Source organism: Natator depressus, chromosome 4 (assembly GCF_965152275.1).
Source record: "Natator depressus isolate rNatDep1 chromosome 4, rNatDep2.hap1, whole genome shotgun sequence".
NCBI lineage: Eukaryota > Metazoa > Chordata > Testudines > Cheloniidae > Natator > Natator depressus.
This window is the reverse complement of record NC_134237.1, coordinates 57,491,334-57,513,070: the sequence shown is the minus strand read 5'-3', so window position 1 is coordinate 57,513,070 and position 21,737 is coordinate 57,491,334. Positions and strand designations below refer to the sequence as shown.

Below are 21,737 nucleotides of genomic sequence, written 5' to 3'. Positions count from 1 at the left end.
CTCGATGTCTAGTTGGCAGCCGGTATCAAGCGGAGTGCCCCAGGGGTTGGTTGTGGGGGCGGTTTTGTTCAACAACTTTATTAATGATCTGGATGATGAATTGCCCCGTCAGCAAGTTTGCAGATGACACTAAGCTGGGCGGAGAGGCAGATATGCTGGAGGGTAGGGATAGGGTCCAGAGTGACCTAGACAAATTGGAGGATTGGGCCAAAAGAAATCTGATGAGGTTCAACAAGGACAAGTGCAGAGTCCTGCACTTAGGAAAGAAGAATCCCATGCACCGCTACAGGCTGGGGATCGACTGGCTAAGCAGCAGTTCTGCAGAAAAGTACCTGGGGATTACAGTGGATGAGAAGCTGGATATGAGTCAGCAGTGTGCCCTTGTTGCCAAGAGGCCAATGGCATATTGGTCTGTATTAGTAGAAACATTGCCAGCAGATTGAGGGAAGTGATTATTCCCCTCTATTCGGCACTGGTGAGGCCACACCTGAAGTAGTGTGTCCAGTTTTGATCCCCCCACTGCAGAAGGGATGCGGACAAATTGGAGGGAGTGCAGCGGAGGGCAACGAAAATTATTAGGGAGCTGGGGTACATGACTTACAAGGAAAGGCTGAGGGAACTGGGGTTATTTAGTCTGCAGAAGAGAAGAGCGAGGGGAGATTTGATAGCAGCCTTCAACTACCTGAAGGGGGGTTCCAAAGAGGATGGAGCTCGGCTGTTCTCAGTGGTGGCAAATGACTGAACAAGAAGCAATTGTCTCAAGTTGCAGTGGGGGAGGTCTAGGTTGGATATTAGGAAACACTATTTCACTAGGAGGGTGGTGAAGCACTGGAATAGGTTACCTAGTGAGGTGGTGGAATCTCCATCCATAGAGGTTTTTAAGGCCTGGCTTGACAAAGCCCTGGCTGGGATGATTTAGTTGGGGATTGGTCCTGCTTTGAGCAGGGGGTTGGACTAGATGATCTCCTGAGGTCTCTTCCAACCCTGATATTCTATTAAATCTAAAACACCTGTGCTCTGGTCACACTGTTGCTCCTCGTGCTGATGGCTAGAATATCAATTATACATTGGTAGTGTTTGTCTATGGAATATTTTATAGCTTTTTAGCCATAATGGAGAATAGTGAATCAGGGTTTCAAATCTCATATCTTCAAAGTGCTGTTTAAATTCCCATGCAATTCACTATATTTATTTTTAACTGTGGCCAGGAACACCAACTTAGAAAATAGTTAAGAACAGACCTGCTGAACACTCCCCATCCCACTAAGAAAAAATAATGGAGAGTGCTCATTGCACGCTCTGTAGGTACAGAATCCAGGTCTCTAATAGAATAGATGCCATTCTTAGCCAGTGCACCACACTGTCTTTTGGAATGACTAAACCAGTTAGGATAATCCAATCTCTAACCACTCTAAACCACACTCCTCTCCCAGAGCTAGGGATAGAATCCAGGATTCTTGGCTGACAATATTTTACTGCTGACTAGTGAGTAAATAGTTGTGTAATGCTCTGAGAAAGTGTGTATCAAGTCATCCTAGCTAGTCAGTTACTACCAATTACTCTTGTAGCTCAAGTAGTAATTGTTTAAGCTAGGGATGTGAAGTTTAAGGGGTTCAAACGCTGCTGCTGAACAATGTGAAGAGATGGTAGCTTTGGATATGATTTGCACAGTGAGAACATCACTTTAAAATAGGTTTTGTACTGAAAAGCTGTGATGATCTAAATTATGGTATGAATAATCAAAATACATGTTTCACATTTCAGTCAATTGTCACACAATTTGCTTGTGTAACCCGCTGGTCAGTGTGTGCTTTGTGCCCCACTCTATGCCTAATCATGCATAGAAGATGTAAGTCTGTTACAGCTCTCAGCTTGAGAAAATGGGCTTTTTTAGCACAAGCTGTAAAAACTCATGCTTGGAGCTCTGGAGGTCATTGGTTCAATTCCTTGAGTGGGCCAAGATGGTGGCCATCACATTTTTATGGCCTTGACATGTTTGAAGGCTTCATCCTGGCAAGAAAGGGGGAGAGCAATAAGCAGATCTGCTGGTATAATGAAGGTACACATTCCCTGCCACTGCTCCTGGCTTTATCCAATTTCTGGAAGGCCATGAGGGCCTATGGACTGTTTTGGAAGGTGAATGGTAACAAAGGTTGCTTCAGGGAGGTTCCTTGCGGCTGTCAGGTTATGTTGTCATTGCTAATCATGGAGGATTACTCTTGGTGTATTTACTTTCAGTAACTTTTAAATAGGGAAAAAATGTAATCATATAATTTATTGAGGGACAGCACAGCCTCTACACACTCTTCCAGCACTTGACATAGGCAGGATCGGCTTCAACAGCACCATTTCTCCCTCTGATTCCCAGGCACATGCAGCTCCCTTTACTCTGAGAGAGATCCACTGAGGTAAACCAAACCTTAGCAGTGACTTCAGCAGTATTAAGACTGAGTGACTTCCCAAATGCATGCCATATGTGATAGTCAGTCATGCTGATTGGTTGATATAAGTTACATAAAAGCATACAAGATCACTGCTAACGTTTTATTTAAAGTCTAAGTTTGAAGCTGGGTTATGCATTACGTTTGGGTATCTGTTGGAGATGGAAATGAAAGCCTTAAAGAATGTTGGAGTGCATTATCGATAGTGTTGTAGGCAATATGAAAGGGGAAAGAAATGCACAAGTCTTTCCCCTTGATTTCTTCTTTCCATTCTTTTAATATTCTGGGTTGATGAGGGATGTCCCACTGCAAATTTAGCTATCACTAAATGTAAGGTTATCTTGCTGTTTTGAGCTCAAGGTTATTGATCAGTTATCAGCTTCAGACTTAGTAAGCTTCTGTATTTTTTGCATAATTAAAAACACTTTTTTATTTGGACACATTCAAGCTTTTTAACCTTGGGACAACCCTTAGAGCATTTTTATTAGTGGATAGTTTTACATGGCTAAACAACATATGTTAGCTTTTAAGTAAAAATCTCAATTAATATTAGTTTACATACACAATGTGGGTGAATGATAGTAACATCACTGATATGTAAACAGTTATAGTTACCTTTTTATTCAGTTAGTTCCAAGATAATTTACTTATTTTGCCTTTGCCATTTGAGTTGCTTTTTATGTTCTCAGTGGGTAGGGTGACCAGAGAGCAAATGTGAAAAATAAGGACGGGGTGGGGGGTAATGACAGATGACTAGGGAGGAGTATAAAGATATTGCTAGAGCATGCAGGGGTGTAATCAGGAAGGCCAAAGCACAATTGGAGTTGCAGCTAGCAAGGGATTCTAGTTGCAGCTAGCAAGGGAGCCTACATAAGAAAAAGACCCAAAAATTGGGACTGTCTCTATAAAATTGGGACATTTGGTCACCCTGTCAGTGGGCCACATTGTGCCATAATAGGTGAAACAAAATTTCCCATTGATTTGAAAAGCAAGTTTTGCTTAAATATTGATGGCATAATATGGTCCAACGCATTTTCAGGACTATCTAGTGCAGAGGGGGGCAAACTACGGCCTGTGGGCCACATCTCCTTCGCAGGACCTTTCCCTCTGGCCCCCGAGCTCCTGCCAGGGAGCAGGGTCCGGACAGGCTTGCAGAGGAGCCAGCCCAACTCCCCCGCAGCGTGGTGAGCAGGGCGGAGACTAGCCCCTGGCCCCCCCTCTTCTGCTCCCCTCCCTGCCTCCCTCGTAGTCACAGTTCCCCCAGCACCTGGACAGTGTGGCTGCAGCTTCAGCTGGGCGGCACGGCTATAGCACGGCCAGACCTGGTGCTCCAGGGCGGCGCAGTCTGGGGAAGTTCCGGAGGGGGATGCAGGGGGGTGGTCAAGGGGCCTGGGCCCTGCTGCCGGGGACAGGGGCAGAGCAACCCAGGGCCCCCCTCCACCTCCAGCATGCTTGGCCCCTGTCCCCAGCAGCCAAGCCCAGACAAGGAGTGAGCCCTGCCCGACTGTCAGGGAGAGCAGCCAAATGAGCAGGGGAAACGCACAGGGAAAGGACTGAGCTCCCCTTTCCCCCATCCCACAGGTAATGTGGGGCAGGGAGAGCAGGGAGGGTTGGATAGGGGGCGGGAGGGCTCCAGGGGGGCAGTCAGGGGGTGGGGAGCAGGGGGGATTGGATAGGGGATGGGCATCCCGGGGGGATGGTCGGGGGCAGAGAGCCAGGGGTGTTTTGGATAGGATGCAGGAGTCCTAGGGGGCAGTCTGGGGTGGGGAGTAGGGGTGTTGGATGGGGGTGGGAGTTCCAGGGGGCTGGAATGGGGGCGGGGGCCAGGCATAGCCTCGCCCAGCCTTCCCTACCCGGTCCTCCATACAATTTCTGTACCCGATGTGGCCCTAGGGCCACAAAGTTTGCCCACTCCTGATTTAGTGTCACTTCAAACATGTATCTGTGAGAGATACAAAGCTCACTGAAAAAATCATATTGATAGATCTAAAACTCAGTGGCTTTGGTACTGTTTAGATTATATTACATTTAATTTTAGAGTACGTTGAGATAGTGCTATGCCATTTTATCCATATGCAGTACATGAAAAAATATCCAAAGAGCCTGGATTTGATAAAAATGCTGATCACGGTCTGTTGGTTATTCTTGTCAGTTAGATAAAGGAGCTGATGAGAAATAGTTGTCTGCACCCTAAACAGTGCATACGAGTCTTAAATGAGCCCACTGGAGGCCATTTATCTGTGTCTCTCTTTACCAGGATAAAATAAAATAAATGTCTGAGTGAAAAATTCATTTGCATCTCAAAGTAACAGCAAGTTTGATGTAGAGGAATACCCTTGACTGGCTTTTATGTCTGGGCATACACACATACTTGCATACACAGGAAGATCCTGTGTGGTTTCAGTGACCATTTATGTAATATGGTATTTTTTTCTCCATTCTCTTTGTGAATTGTTTTAGTGTGGTGAGCTTTGGTATATATATTTTGTAGATGATACTTAATTATTCTCACTTGCATGTGAAACCTGTTTATATTTTGGAAATGATTGTAATATCAGCTGTACTTAATGTTTAACTGTTCCCTTCAAGAATTACTTTCACTATTGTCTGTTTATGTCACACACACACACTCTCACACCCTGTTTGTTGGACTGCAATGCTAGATACCAAATAATTCTTTGAGATACCTTTATTCAAAACCATATGTTATACCTGTAATCATGTGCATAATGATATGCCTGTGTCTTAAGGGAAGAAGTTTAAGTAGGTGGAATGTGAACAAATGGATACTCACTTGATTGGTGTCAGATGTTAAAGGTACATATCTCCAGTGATTGGCAAAGGAGGCAGCACAATTGCAAAAGAGCCATACTCTGAGGTAAAATAATTTGAGTACACTCACTTGTTATGCTAATCATGGGACAATTCCAAAAGAGAATCCTAGAGTTATTCAAACCCAACAACCCTACTAGCTCTCTAACAGATGGTGGAACTAATGTCCTAAGATTGGAGTCCTCTAAACTGACAGTAGTACTATGTAACTAAATTATTATCTGAGTATGACCTTTAACAAAACACACCATAATAATGCTATTCAGGTAAAGAGGTGAGGGGAAGAAAAGGTACTATGTCACATACATGGTCACTGAAATAACCTGTCTTCTTTCTGTGTAAGCAAATGTGGGTACACCCAGACACAAAAGCCAACCACGTGCAGTTGTCTATAGCAAACTTGCTGTTATTTTGAAATGCAAATTGTCCCACCCACCTCCCGCTGCCTCAGGACATGGGGTCTTTGTCTGGCCTGACAGGAAAAAGGGTTATGGCTCCTTTAAGGGTCCCTCCACCCTTGGGTTTGGGGGAAGAAGTGGTCAGGGAAGGGAGAAACATTACCTGAACTGATGGGCGAGCTGGTGAGACTCAGGTGTGCCATTGGCTTCTGAACATTCTAGGGAAGGTGTATATACTATATCCCTCTGGCCTGAACCCGCTCTCATGCCTGGATTAGCAGCTGCCATCCCTAGGATTACATTGGACTGGGTTTTTTTATTTTGCTGTGGGCATTGTGCTAATCAAGTTTTTGATTAGTTTTTGACCTACCCAGTGGGGTAGGTCATCAGGTAAGTTTCAAGTTGTCACAATATAGTAAGTTGCTGATGTCCAGGGCAGGTACTGGGAGGGGAGGGGAGGGGGAGGGCAGTTCCCTGGCAAACAGGAATTGGACATTCATAATGTTGTGGCCTAATGAAACCACACCCATCTTGTCTTTCTTCCTGCAGGTCCAGGACAATGAGTTTTTCATTCCAATTATAGTCCTATTGACAACATTTTAAATGTCCAAACCCTTTTTTGGTCCTTAACTTATATTAGTAACAGGAAAAAAAACCAAAATGTCCTCCGATACTGCAACATAAACCTCAGCCAAAGCTTCGCCTGAGCTTGAATGTTCCAAAGGTATGAACTCCTGTGTAATAGCTCCCTAATTTCCTTCGATCCCAAGAAATGTTCCCTTTCTGTTTGCCTTATCAGCATGACTTCAACACTTAATATCTGGGAACTAAATGTTAGGTTTTTGCACCTGATCCAAAGGTGACTTAACAAATAAAACCCTGAATGTCTATACAGGATCTTAGTATAGACTGTGTTTTAACTGCGGAGTTATTATACTTTAAGGATTTGCTCTGTACTTATACCGGACATTTCAATGCACCCAAAATAAAGTCAGTGCATTAGAAGACACTGCGATTAAGCACTTCCAGCCTGCTCCAGAGCTTAATATAAATTAGGAGTATTCACAGCCACTGTGAATCAGACAGTATAGAATAACGACAAGAACTAAATATGAAATCACTGCTGATAAAATTTGTGGATGACAAAGATTGGCAGAATGGTAAATAGGGATGAAAACAAGGCAGTCAGAGAGTAGTCTGGTATGATTGGTAAGCTGGGCCCATTAAAGCAAAATGCATTTGGCTGTATTAAAACACAGATTTTTACAAGGAGGGGTAAGGAATGTAGGCCATCCTACAGAATGGGGGGGACTGTGTCTTGGAATGCAGTGACTCTGAAAAGGATTTAGGAGTTATAGGGTATAAGCATCTCAAGATGAGCTTCCAGTGTGATGCTGTGACAAAAAGTCTAATGCAATGCTTCAGTGTGTAAATAGGGGAGTAGTGAATAGGAATAGAGGTGTATACCACATTGGTGAGGCAGATACTAGAATACTGTGCACAGTGCTGGCATCTACATTTTAAAAAAGGTGTTGAAAAATTAGGATGGTTGCAGAAAAGAGCCACAAAAGTGACTCAAGGGCTAGAGAACGTGCCTTACAGTGAGAGACTTGGAGATCTCAATCTGTTTAGTTTATGAAAAAGAAGATTGAGAGGTGACTTGATCACAGTGAATAAATACTGTAGTTGGAGAAAATACTGGGTACTAAAGGGCTCTTTAATTTAACAGAGAAAGGCATAACAAGAACCAATGGCTGGAAGCTGAAGCCTCTCAAGTTCAAATGGGAAATGAGGCACACGTTTTTAACAGGGAGAATGATTAACCACCAGAACAAACTACCAAGGGAAGTGTGAATTCTCCATCTCTTGATGCAGATCAAGGGAAGTGATTGTTCTCCTCTATTTGGCACTGGTGAGGCCACATCTGCAATATTGCGTCCAGTTTTGGGCCCCCCCACTACAGAAAGGATGTGGACAAATTGTCGAGAGGGTCCAGCGGAGGGCAACGAAAATGATCAGGGTGCTGGGGCACATGACTTATGAGGAGAGGCTGAGGGAACTGGGCTTGTTTAGTCTGCAGAAGAGAAGAGCGAGGGGGGATTTGATAGCAGCCTTCAACTACTTGAAGGGGGGTTCCAAAGAGGATGGAGCTCGGCTGTTCTCAGCAGTGGCAGATGACAGAACCAGGAGCAATGGTCTCAAGTTACAGTGGGGGAGGTCTAGGTTGGATATTAGGAAACAATATTTTACTAGGAGGGTGGTAAAGCACTGGAATAGGTTACCTAGGGAGGTGGTGGAATCTCCATCCTTAGAGGTTTTTGAGGCCCGGCTTGGCAAAGCCCTGGCAGGGATTATTTAGTTGAGGATTGGTCCTGCTTTGAGCAGGGGATTGGACTAGATGACCTCCTGAGGTCTCTTCCAACCCTAATCTTCTATGATTCTATGTTGTCTTCAAATCAAGACTGTATACTTTTTCTGAAGATGTGTTTGACCAAACACAAGTTATTGAAAAATCTCAATAATGAAAACCAGATAAGTGGTCTTGAAAATAAATCCTAGGAAGAACAAAGATCATACTTGGCAAATATGCTGAGAAGCATAACTCAACAGTGCAAAGAAGTAGATTTACAAAACTTCAGATAGTGGGTAAGATCAGGCAGAAATAGATGAAAAAATCAAGAGGAGAAGCAAGTTCAGGATCAGATTTTATTTTTTTAAATTTATGATCACTGGTCCTTGGACCAGTGCTTAGTGGCTTTCTGGTCTGCCAAAGAATTTCTAGCCTAAGTACGTAATAAGATATCAGAGCTTGAAAAGAATTGTATGTTGTTGTGCTTACTGTCTTCATATATTTTTTCCTGCCATTTTAATTCAGATGCAACTTTGGCAGCTTATATCCTGAGAATCACTACACTTAGAGACTAAAACATCCTAGCCATTATAGCTGGAGCACATTGTGGGTCAAGGGTTTGAATGGGTGGAGACAATGATCCTTTAGTAGCATGTGATGCCCCCATAAGGGAGGACCATCATTATTTAATGCCCATCACCTATGACAGGTTCTGTGGCGGGTCTCCCTGCAGCCAAAGAGGTCTGCAAAGCAGAAATGAATCTTTTCCTTTCAAGAGTTATCCTTTCAGTTACATTTTTGAGTATGTTGATAAAGTTCTGGCCCTTTCTGTCTCCGTTGTCCTTGCCCCCCTGCCATTCATGATGTCTCATGCCATTTTGCAAACTCAGAATAAGTGTGAAATGGGAGAGACTCAAACTAACCAGTAAGAATATAGCCCAAATATTCTTAGAAAAAGCCTATTGATTAGAAGTTGTCTAATCTGTAGGAGTGATTCTAAAATCTTCAATAAAGAAAACGAAAACTTAATAGGTTGTGACATCGAGTACGCCCATGGAACCAATGTAGGAAGTAACAAATAAGTAAGCAGTGACTGAAAATTATTAATGAAAATCAGAAACTGAGATTAAGAAAAACAGGAAGACAAGAAAATGTTGTGAATACAATAAAAGACCTTGGAAAAAACACCTGGAAGAAATCAGATAATGTCTGCATACTTCAGAATACTCTTAAGGAAAACAGGAGTTCCAAGACTCAGAGGACACAGTTATAATCGGGTGACAAATGTTTTGCTTCAAGGACAGTGATAGTACTTACAAACAGAGAAAGCATTATGAGGAGACCAAAGAGTTTTCCATCTGGTACTACAGAAATATATTACAAGAAATAAAATCTTCACAACCATCCAAAATATATAAAATGAGGGAGACAGTTCTTGTTAGAGGATTCTGACATAACAGATGGAGTCATCAAGAGTAGAAATAAGTGAAAAAGATAGTTTCAACATGAATAACAGGTAGTCAACCAAATAACAGAAGAACTAGAAAAAAAAAAAAAACCCGAGGAGTACTTTTGGCACCTTAGAGACTAACAAATTTTATTTGGGCAAAAACTTAAAGTGGGCTAAAACCCACTTCATCGGATACATGCAGTGGAAAATACAGTAGGAAGATATATATATATATATATATATATATATATATACACACACACACACATACAAGGAAAACATGAAAAAATGGGTGTTGCCATACCAACTGTAACAAGACTAATCAATTAAGGTGGGCTATTAGCAGGAGGAAAAAAAACTTTTGTAGTGATAATCAGGATGGCCCATTTCAAACAGTTGACACCATTTGCAACAGTTGCAAACTGGACACCATTAAATTAGGCTTGAATAAAGACCTGGAGTGGATGGGTCATTACACAAAGTAAAAACTATTTCCCCATGCAAATTTTTCCCCTACTGTTATTCACACCTTCTTGTCAACTGCTTGAAATGGGCCATCCTGATTAACACTACAGATAAATTTGTTAGTCTCTAAGGTGCCACAAGTACTCCTCTTTTTTTTTTTTTTTTCTAATACAGACTAACACGGCTACTGTTCTGAAAGAAGAACTAGAGAAACTATTAATGGAATAGATCAGAAAAAAGCTCCAGTTCAGATGGCCCGTAGGGGGGGTCCTAATATGATTAATGATGATATCACCTAATATGATTCTTGTTCATGATGAAGGAAAGCAGAAATATTTAGTCCTATGAATAAGAACACGTTTTCACTGGTCTAAAAATCCTGTACTACATTACGGACCATTGAATTGCTGGCCAAAAATCTTCAATTAGTGTTATTGCTGGTCAAAAATCTTCATTTAGCTAATTACTGTTGTCCCCCTCCTCTTCCTGGGAATTCATGGACCCCATTGGTTTCCAAAAATCAGTTTCTGGGAATATTTCTCCAAGAACCAGAGAGGCGAAGAGACTGTTAAAACACTATAATCACCTATTGTCTACAACAATTAATACTCTGGCCTCTAAATGTCATCTCATTGTCCTTTCAAATCCTTTGTGGATTTTAAGTAACCAAGACAAATGACCAGATTTCATGATCACAAATCCTCCAAATTTTGCCTCTGTAAAAAGTGTACAGTCAGTGAAACACAAAGTGTGTAATTTCTTTAATAAGGAAAAACCTTACATTTCAGTATGAAAAGGAATCCAGTTATAAAAGTAATGTAAAGATGACACAGATGACATCAAAAGATGACATCCTTAAAATAAGGCTAGCTAAAAATCAAAACAAAGTATATAGGGAAGAAAGCCACTACATACCTTAACTAGGCATACTACCTTGTAAACCTTAAATCTGTTTAAATAGGACTTCAACGGTTCATTCTCCAAAGTGAATGTCTTCCATTATTTTTCTTTGTTATACTCTAGAATGTGTGCTTATGTGATAGACACCGTGAAAATTCTTATATTTGTCTAGATGAGAGAAGTGTACAAATAGCATTCTGATAATGGTCTTTGACTCTGAGACAAGGCTTCTGTACCTGAAAATGCAGGCAAGATGTGCAACTGCTCTAATAAGTACAGCATGTAAAGCAGTAAAATCAACAGAAGATTCATAACTAATGAATACAGCAACACACCATAGTGCCAAGGCATATTTTAAATTAGCAAAACCACCAAATATCAGCACATTGTAATTGATTGTTTTTCAACAGTCCAAATCTGCTTTAGTCTATTTTGAAGGAAGGAAATTTAAAGTGATCCAAAGACTGGGATTTGCTATATTCAATTCTAGACCAAAAATTATGTTTAAAAAATACTGCTACACCAAGAACACTTTAAAAGTTTAATATTCCTGGGAAGATTGGAGTCTCCATGTTCCCATCATATGTAGCTTTTGTATGTACCTCTGGTTGAGCACAAGATCATTAACTCTTTTAAAATAAGCAAAACAAAAACTTACTTACCATATTTTTGCTTCTCCTCATACACTACTAGGAGTATCTGATCATTTAATCTACAGACTAAGATCTACTTCTTCCATTCCATCCATTGCAGCAACAAAGAATGGAATTACTGAGGATGAAGGCTATAGCTTTCAGTTTGTCATTTTTCTCTGATTTGTAGCTGGAGGGAAACCATGTTGGCTAGTGAGCAAATCTGCTCCCATCATTTCTATAAGTACATTTACATAGCTTCGTGTGAATTTCCTCTTTTTGCCATAGGAAGAAGAATCAGCCATCATCCCCAACCTCAGTAGTTAACAACGGTTACCTATTTGTTTCCAAATATATGCGTTACTGAGAAATTTGGATTAACATTTTTAATTAAGTTCAGCCTTGGGAGGATTTTTGAATAGCCACTATACAATGATTTCCTCTATGGCTCAAGCTTAGTTAACGGTTTACAGCACTTTATAGCATTGTTGAATCACCTTGTCTGCTAAAGCAGTTGTCAGAAAAATATGGGCCAGCATGGTAGAATGTATTAGACCAATACATTGTCTCCATTTTATTATGAAGCTGCTGAGGAAGCTGTGATATACAGCACTGTCATTACAGATCTATTGTTAGAGGGGTTCCACAGTGTTTTGTGCACTGCCATTAATTTATAGCAGTAAACAATATGTAGCTCTCCGACTGCAGCAAAGCAGAATCTTTTAATGAGGTGGATGTTATTACCACAATAAATCAGTGCATTCGTGTAATGTATAATTCAATGTGTGTATTCCCACTGTAACTTCTCTGAATAAGCTGATAGTGTATCATTGTCAGTGCACAGCTCTGTGGTTCGTTGTTTTTGTTTTTGTTTTTTTTTCCCCTCCCTAAGCTTTCTGTCATTTGGGGACTTTTTTTTTTTATTTGCTTGAAAATAAATGTGGCACGTCTTGATGGTTGTCCTGTTGCAGGCTTAAGAAACCAACTGTAACAATAATAGTGAGAATCAATACCGTGGATTTTAGCTGTATGGATCTCTGCATGATACCAGTTTTTCAAAAGAGAATGAAATCAATCCTAATTGGTTTTAGCTTTATATTCAAGGAATGTAATTCTATAACTATTGATTTGGGGTATACTCATTTGCAGGGTAATAAAAATAGGAGCAAATTAAGTGAATACTTAAAATGCTACAGTACTATATAGATACAGCACTGATTCTATTTTTCATTCATACAGTTTTTTTACGAATGATCTTATTTCTCCTTTTTTCCCCTCCAGCATAGCTGAGTCTTTAGGGAAAATCTGTGCAGATGGAGATTCCAAAATGGTTCTGTAACAAAAAAGATAGTTCTTGGAGTCAGTTGCATTCTTCCCTGGAATACTAAATCAGATAACATCCTTTTCTACAAGCAATCACTCCTTTAAAAGGGTTACATTTCAAATTAGTGAACTGCAAAAATAGTAATCAACCTAAGATTTTTCTTTATTCAATTGCAAAGTGAAAACTGCTTTAAGTAAGATTAGATCTTACATCCTTGTTTGATCTGTTATCTAGAAGAAAAACTACTTGCAGTTCATATAGTACATCAGATGCCATCTGCAAGTAAACATATACTTTTATAGTAGTAATCAGATAATCCAAATAGTTCCAAAATTATAAATACGGCAATGGAGATTATTTTTTTACTTAGATTCTAAATTATTTTTTACATCTAACCAAAGGAAACCTCTGTTTTCACTGACTCAGAGCTGTATTATTGATTGTTACTTTTGCTTAGAAGCTTTACCTTGAATGTTTGTCTCATCTTGTATGTATTGTTAAGTATATCTGTTAATTTTATTTTAGTAAGATGATAAATGTGAAAATATCTTTTCTGCAAGGGTATTCTTCAGTTATAACCAGGCACCTCCATAATCTGTTTACATGTGCATCATTTAATTTAATGGTATAAGAAAACACTATTCTATATCAATCTCTGTACATATAGTAGAAATGTATCAAATATTGCCCATATGTACCAAAATATTTCAGATCTCTTAAAGTATTATACATATGAAACAATTAAAAGACCACCGAATCCTGATATAGGAATAATCCCATTGAAGAAACACATGGCATGTATACCAAAACTTTGTATTTTGCATTCATTAAATCCCATTTTAGCAATGTTTATAAAAATGTGGTAAGTCTTTTTGGTAATTTTGCATATTTAATTAACTTAGTTTGATTTTTGATATCAATACTTTCTGATATAATTTGTCTTTCTCATTTTCCTGCATTATGTGCAGACAAATCTTATTCTTTAGGTATAATTTCTCGTGGGATGAGTTACCATTTAAAAAAACAAAACAAACAGGACCAACAACAAGAAACCAAACAAAAAATCAAACACTAGTTCTAATATCAACATTCCAGCTACACTTGACATTCCCTCTCACTCTTGGTCAGCCTGACACCTTTCCTAAAACATCAAGGTCCAAAGCCATGTTTCTAACTGTTGCTCACAACTCATTCAATAGTCTACAAAACATCACACACCTAGGATCCACTTTGTGTAATACTGTCTGCTGTGAAATGCTTGTTAGTGATGATCAGTGTTCAACCGAAATTAGACTATACTGATGGAACGTAACAGCTTCTTCCATCACCTGTGTGTATGTTATCCAAGTTTGAGATCCACATTTCTCTTCATTCACATACCAACTCTGTCTGCTTTTGCAAAAAACAAACAAGAAAAAAAAATCCTAGACAACATATTTGCATGCATGCTAATAATTCTGTTTGGAAAGACACTGAAAACTGGTTATGATTATAATGTGGTGATTGTCTCCTTTGTTTTAGCCAATTGGTGCTCTAAACCCAAAGAGAGCAGCATTCTTCGCAGAGCGATATGAATCATGGGAAGATGATCAGGTTCCAAAGTTTCACTATGGCACTCATTACTCAACTGCAAGTTTTGCGCTCACTTGGTTGTTGAGAATTGTAAGTACAGTCCTTAAAAATATATTTTCTTTTAAATAATAATGAAAGCAACAAATAATCAGAAACCATGAGTAAATTAAAACCCAACAGAATATAAGGCAATTGAGATTTTGAAGTAATTGATTGTCAGCAACTTGTTTCAATTTCCAAGGATAAAATCTGTTGCAAACTCTGAACATCATGTTTTAATTTTTATGGGGTAGCCTTCTCAAACCAGTATAAAAGCTCTTTTTCCTTTAAAATATGCTTTTCAAGTAGACCTCATTGTATTACATTAAATAGGGTGAACTTCTCTTCCTCACATGATTTTTTTCATTGGGGCGTACTCTGAAAAATTTAAAATTCTTACGAACGTATTTAATTTTCATCCCTAAAAGTTAAAATCAGATATCTTAAGATGCTCATAAGATTTCACATTGTCATATTTGTTTTAAATGATGCTGCAGTATATGTGCAGGTAACATTGTGGATGCAACGTATTGACAATATATTGGTTAAACAGTGCATGTTTCTGTAAAATTGAAAGGTGATTTATCTTCTAGAAAGTAATTTCTTTGGGAAAGCATTAGCAGCACATCATTAATTAAAGCTTGTTAGAATGGTACAAGCATACATAAATCCTTGAAGTAATTTATAGTGCTTAGCTAATTTCAAGCAATTACCCACTAATATGTGCTTAAGTGTTCTTTAACTAAGAGGAGGCTTTTAAATCTTTCAAACATTTTTCTTTGCTAAATCATAAATTACAGATTTAGCCATAACAATGGTAAAGTTACGTTAAGTATTAAATATTTGTTTGCATTAATAGATAAACTTGAACAAAAGAAAAAAATCTTAGCTGATTAAGCCATGCAATTATTTTTGGAAACACTTTATTTAAAAATAAACAAACAAACCCACACAAACCCTTGGATAATAAAAATATTCAGCTTTTTCTTCTTAATGTGTTTAAAAGCAATTCATGTCACGACTGATCTATAAATATTTCCCTTCCATTTTTTACAAGCTTTTATTTGTCTTAATTTACATTGAGCACAGCAGAGTAGAAATAAGGGTTACTCACACAGAAAAACAGCCATGTCTGAATTATTCATCAGGTGGGTAGCAGAAATAACCTGTCCCAATTAACCACTTATGCACCAGGAAATGAAGTAAGAGTAACCGTAAACTTCAGACATTGCAATTGCCATTTTTATCACATTTCTTTCAAAAAGTATCACTTCATTTTTTTTTCTTTCATAGGAGCCCTTTACGACATTTTTCCTACATGTACAAGGCGGGAAGTTTGACCATGCAGATAGAACTTTTTCATCAATTTCAAGAGCATGGCGCAACAGCCAGCGTGACACTTCTGATATCAAGGTAAAATACTGTTTTTGGCTTTTGTGAAAGCTGTTAACACATATTGCACTGTATTATATATTATAAGTGCTGACTTGATGAAGAGCTCTGTTTAGCCTAAATTACCTCACCCACCTTGTCTTTCTGATCTCCTGGGACCACCACAGCTACAACACTGCAAACTTTTTTTTTTTTTGTAGGCAAGGCTGGTAGTACCGCTTACTAAAGTTGCCTGACGCTTCCCATTATTAGTCTTTGTTTTCTGTTCCTTATAACTTTGCCAAACTTTAATCCTTTGGGCTGAAATTTTCCATGCTGGGTGTGTCTCTCTGGTTGAATTTTTTTGAAAAATTGCGGTCAAAATAATTGAGCCATTTCAAAGAACAGGGCAAGGAAAAAAATGTTGTTTTGCCCATATTAAAAAAAAGTTGGTGACCTTTTCTTTGAAATGTTTTAATGCCCCTTTCCTTTGGAACAGGGACTTTGTGTCAGGGACCTTTTGCCATCCCCAGGAAAATCCACCAAATTTGGCCTAATTATAAGCCTCTGAAAAATCACCTTTCACATCTTAGATTTTATCATTTAAATTCCCCAAAGATTGTGTCTGCACTGAGCATGCTCCAGCCTGGGGCTCAGAACCACATTCCCTGTAACTGCAGCTCTGGGCTTCTGTGGGCTCAGCTAGGTCCGGATGTCTGAACGGAGAGTGGAATGACTCTCCCTTTTGCGGTCAGTGACACACTTTCCACCCTCCCTCGGACCGGACAACATGGAGGAGAGTGCTGCCTGATTCAAATGCAGAGGATACAAGATCTGGACCTGGGGAGGGGAGGGGAAGGGCAGGGGTGAGGTGGGGTAGGGGCACAGATTGGGACAAGGTGCCTGGTGGTATTAGTTGTAGTAATAGTGAAGGTCTCTACTTTCTGGGTGGAGGAGTAGAGTGTACTGTTAGGTGGTTTCACTGTTCACTTTCTTGCATTGGTAACTTTGTGCGAGATATGTTTATATATGTAACAAACCTAACTGATTCACGGTGAAACTCTTTTTATGTATTAATTTCTTGGTTTGTTTTACTAAATGGTTAAGTGGAGATGGGGCAGGGTGACTGATCGTGGATCTGTGTGGGATTAGAAATGCAACCAGTTGGAGATTTTGTGTGAGCTGCTGTGTATGAATCCGTTGCCATTGTAAGATACAATCTGTCATAAAAGTGTAGCTCCTGACACTTCGTGTTGTGGAAAAGTTTTTTTGCCCAGTCATTCAGGTTTAGGTGCACAATCCATATGTTTTCAATAATAATATGAATAACAGTTAGAACTGATCCCACATCCAATTTTTTAAACTACCCGCTACACCAGTACTACTCCTGATTCACACCTCTACTAATTTTTGTGTAGATAATATTTTTAAAATAAATCTTTCAGCATTGAAAAGTAGGACCGACATGGAAATATTTCAGCCAGATTCCAAATTCAAAGACTTCCTATTAAAAATGTATGAAGAGAAAGCAAACAAAAACTACACAGAAAGTTCAAAGGGCATAAAACTATCACATGTGAAATTTCACATCAATTGGCCATTTGCTTTTAGAGAAAAGCAGGAATTCATGCCCAGTTTTAAGCTGAGTTTAGGTTACAATTCTTACTATTAAGTTGTTCCCAGGCACTTCCATAATTCTCAAAGTTTTCTGAGAGGAGGGTGTCCAACTAATGAGAAGTAGGATATTTTGAATTTGATATACCTCATCAGTGGGGCCCTACCAAATTCATGGCCCATTTTGGTCAATTTCACGGTCACAGGATTTTAAAAATAATAAATTTCATGATCTCAGCTATTTAAATCTGAAATTTCAATGTGTTGTAATTGTAGGGGTCTTGACCCAAAAGGAGTTGTGTGTGTGTGCGTATGTGGGGGGGGGGGTCAAAGGTTATTGTAGGGGGTTTGCGGTACTGCTACAGTTACTTATGTGCTGCTCCTGGTAGTGGCGGCACTGCCTCCAGAGCTGGTCAACTGGAGAGCGGCAGCAGCTGGCCAGGACCCCAGCTCTGAAGGCAGAACTGCCACCAGCAGCAGCAGCACAGAAGTAAGGATATCACGGTATGGTATTGCCACCCTTACTTCTGCGCTGCTGCCTGCAGAGCTGGGCCCTCTGTCAGCAACCGCCACTCTCCAGTCGCCAGTTCTGAAAGCAGCAGTGCAGAGGTAAGGATGGCATTGTATGGTATTGCCACTCTTACTTCTGCACTACTTCTGGCAGGGCACTGACTTCAGAGCTGTGCGCTTGGCCAACAGTCGCCACTCTCTGGCCACCCAGCTCTGAAGGCAGTGCAGAAGTAAGGGTGGCAATACCACAATCCCCCTAAAATAACCTTGCAACCCCCCTGCAACTCCCTTTTGGGTCAGAACCCCCAATTTGAGAAATGCTGGTCTCCCCCATGAAATCTGTATAGTTTAGGGTAAAAACACAGAAAAGACCAGTTTTCACAGTGGGAGACCAGGTTTCATAGTCCATGAGGTGTTTTTCGTGGCCATGAATTTGGTAGGGCCCTATTCATCAGCTTTGACTATCTCTGAAAATGTGTTTATTATCATTAACTTTGTGTAGAAAAAAGGTTGAGAGGTATCTGATTTAAGAACAAAGGGAACTGAACTTATCTCTCCCCAGAAACGGTAGGGATTTCCTCACATTGTCCAATCAAGTTCCATCCCCACCTTCTTTTGGAGGGATCAGCCCTTGCAGTGTCAAAGGATAAAGTACCTAAAGGTGTATATTCAGCCCTTGGCTTTACAGTTCATAGAAATGCAGAAGTTAGAAAAGAAAAAGACTCCTACACGATCTGTCCCAGGTCCAGTTATTGAGAAAGTCGTGGCAAGCCAGTTTTAGCAGCTGAACACCACCAGTATTCTTGGCCTACCCAAATCAGACTTCATATGATGTGGAAATCATGCTGCTCATTAAAGTAAACTGTCTCATCCAGACAATGGACAAATATCCATTCTAATACTGTTAAATCTATAAAAAGCCTTAGATATATGTCACAGTATACTACTGGCCCATTGGTGTATGGGATTGAGCTTGCTCTGTTTCGTTTTTGGCTAGATTTCCATAGAGTTGTGATGGCATCTATTCTTCCACAGAAATGTTCACACTTGCAGTCCCATGAGAGCAGAGCTTATTCCTCTAGTTTTTAGCATCTGTATTTGACCTCTTGGGGAAATCATGAATTTAAATACCATCCATATGTCATGAGACCCAGTTCTTATTTTATTCTCTGAAGCAGATAACACTTTCACCACAACACTCAATGAATCTGTGTATGAAAAGTAGCTGACCCAATCTTTTATCCAAGAAAGCAGAGATTATGCTGATAGCAAGAGGGAAGTACTTTGAAGAAGTGGCAGAAACAATGATGGCTTCTCTAGCAAGGGTATCTGGCTTCTCATTTTCAAGATGTTTGTGCAGTCTGAATTCTGCTAAACTCTCTGGTGTGCCCATACCAGTGATGAGAAATGCTTTTTTTACATCTTTCATTAGCTAGGAGTCTGCTGTTCTTCCTCTTGGATGAAGACATGGCCAGTTTTCCTAGTCTTTGTCATCTCTGTACTGGACTACTTCAATTCTTTGTACATGATGCTGAATGAAGAGGCCACACAAAAGCTCAGACTAGTCCAGCTTGCTGTAGCTCCTTCCTGAGTTGGACAAGTCAAGAAGAGCTCGTTACATTGGTACACTGGACTATATATGTGCTTCCCAACCAACATCAAATGCACATCAGGGTCCTAGGCCTTGCTTTCAGTAACCTCTGACTTCCTCCCATTAGACACTATCTTTCCTTTCGCAATCCACTGAGAATGCTTAAGTCATTTGCGGACATTCTATCCGACAGAGCCCAGGGATAAGCTTTCATTTGTCAGGACAGGACATTTTCTCAGCTGAAGATGAGGATTTAAGTTCCAGCGATGGAAATCCTTTACAAAGAGATGTATTTTTAATAGGGAAGAATGTAAAGTGTGTCTGTTTCTTCCTTAATCTCTCCCTAGACTTCCCCAACACATAAACACACCTAGAATGACCCTTAAAAACATGACCATTCTATCCAAGGAGGAACAGTGAAGATGTTCCATACTGTGACTGCCTCTCTGAGTCTCTTAAATCCTGTATTCAGCATTCAGTGTGATGGTGCTCAAGATATATCCATATTTATCCAGGCAATTTGGTTACCAATGCAGGCAAATTTCCTGAAGTACATGTTGTGGTATAGTGTCCAGTTTAATTTCAAATGTCTCAAGTGGTGGTCTTTCACCACATTCTATGGGACACTATTTCAAGTCGTCTGTAGCTGAGTCTGGAAGCTTTTTCTTGTAGGCTGCATGTTCCATTTTTAATATTACCTGTTTATATCTCTTTGTACCACAGTAATATATCTTATCTATATTTGATGCAGTGTGGTCCAGTGGACAGAGCACTGAAGTGGAATTCAGAAAACCTGAGTTCTCTCCCCATACTCTGTCACTGACCTACTGCATGACCTTGAGCAAGTCACTTGGCTTCTCTGCTTCCCCATCTACTCTTTGTCTTATCTGTTCGGATTGTAAACTCTTTGAGGCAAGGACTGTCTCTTGTAGCCTTCTCTATTGATTATGTTTTAGTTAACTTGATTACTTAAAAATTCCCAATTAATACTCTGAGATTTGGTAGGGTCTAGTCCTAAAATCAGCCCCAGTGTTAGTAGAATTACTATTAAGTTGGGAACCCCAGTATGCACAGTGGCAACACTCACACTTAGGAAAAAGCTTCGGACTTTGCAATAGTTCTGTTAACGCAATTATTAAACACCCAAACACTCCAACTCAAACAAGTTGGCAGCAATAATATAATACAGTTTTAACATCCAGCGTCATAACAAGAGTATATGCACACCATCCTTGTGGAGAGCCAGAGATGGTGAGACAAGTGGTGGTCCATGAAGATTCTGTCCTATCTCTGGCATTTCAAAAGATCTCTACAGTCTAGGCCGTGCTTAATCCTGTTCTACAGTTTGCTGGCCACCACGAATATTCTTAAGGATGTCTGGCCTCGTCTGTCCATATCTAAACTTTGTCACTTTGATAATGTTGGGGCATCCTTATCCTATAGGTTAGTATATTAAAGACCTCAGATTTATTAGTATATAAGTCAGTTGGTTACTTTAGCAATCCTGCGGTTGAACGTCTGCTGATGTTCCTAATGTAAAATACACAAAATGTAATCCAACTAATTTCTTGCAGCTATCTGTCAACATTTTAAGCATAATTGTTTATCACAGCATTATATTTTATAGCTTTTGACCTAATCTCACTTCTAGTTAAAGTCGCTAACTCTGACTGAAGCTATTCAAGGAGATTTTTTTTCCCCCAACATGATGTAATGTCATTTTCTTAAAATATCCCATTAAAATCTCCTGAATTGCATTCAGTAGTCACCGGGAGATGAATGCCGATTCTGGGAGACTCAAGGCCAATCCTGGAGGGTTGGCAGCTTCTGGTTAACTAACTTATGCTAAGGCTTATAGGCCTCATATTCTTATGCTAAATGCCTGTAGGTCCCTTGCATTACTGCCTTCTACCTATAGCTTATCTTTATACTTGAAGGAAGCAACTCTGTATACTTACAGACTACAGTGCCCAGCACAGTGGGGATCTGATTGTGGTTGGGGCCCGTGGTGCTAATGTAATTCAAATAATAATAATTTTCATATGTTTATAGGTGATCAGGTTCCTCCTTTGTTGTCTTTTAGCCAAGCTATGCATTTTTAGCTTTCTTAATTTTTCCTCGTAAGTGAGTCCAATTAGTTATTGTTCTCTGAACCCCCTGTGACATGCTTAGCTGCTGGAAGTGTTGAGATTTTTTTTTTTCTTAAGCTGGTATGGTTAACAAAACAATTTACTTGAAGGAGCGGTTC

The 21,737-nt window shown here is 39.8% G+C and overlaps 1 protein-coding gene across 1 annotated transcript in view; it reads left to right on the top strand.

The window, feature by feature from the left end:
• LRBA (LPS responsive beige-like anchor protein) overlaps positions 1–21,737 on the top strand; it is a 558,416-nt gene that overhangs the window by 385,074 nt on the left and 151,605 nt on the right. Inside the window, exons 45-46 of the mRNA XM_074950978.1 lie at positions 14,314–14,454; positions 15,697–15,816. Coding sequence (XP_074807079.1) covers positions 14,314–14,454; positions 15,697–15,816 — 261 coding nt within the window. The remainder of the gene's footprint in view (positions 1–14,313; positions 14,455–15,696; positions 15,817–21,737) is intronic.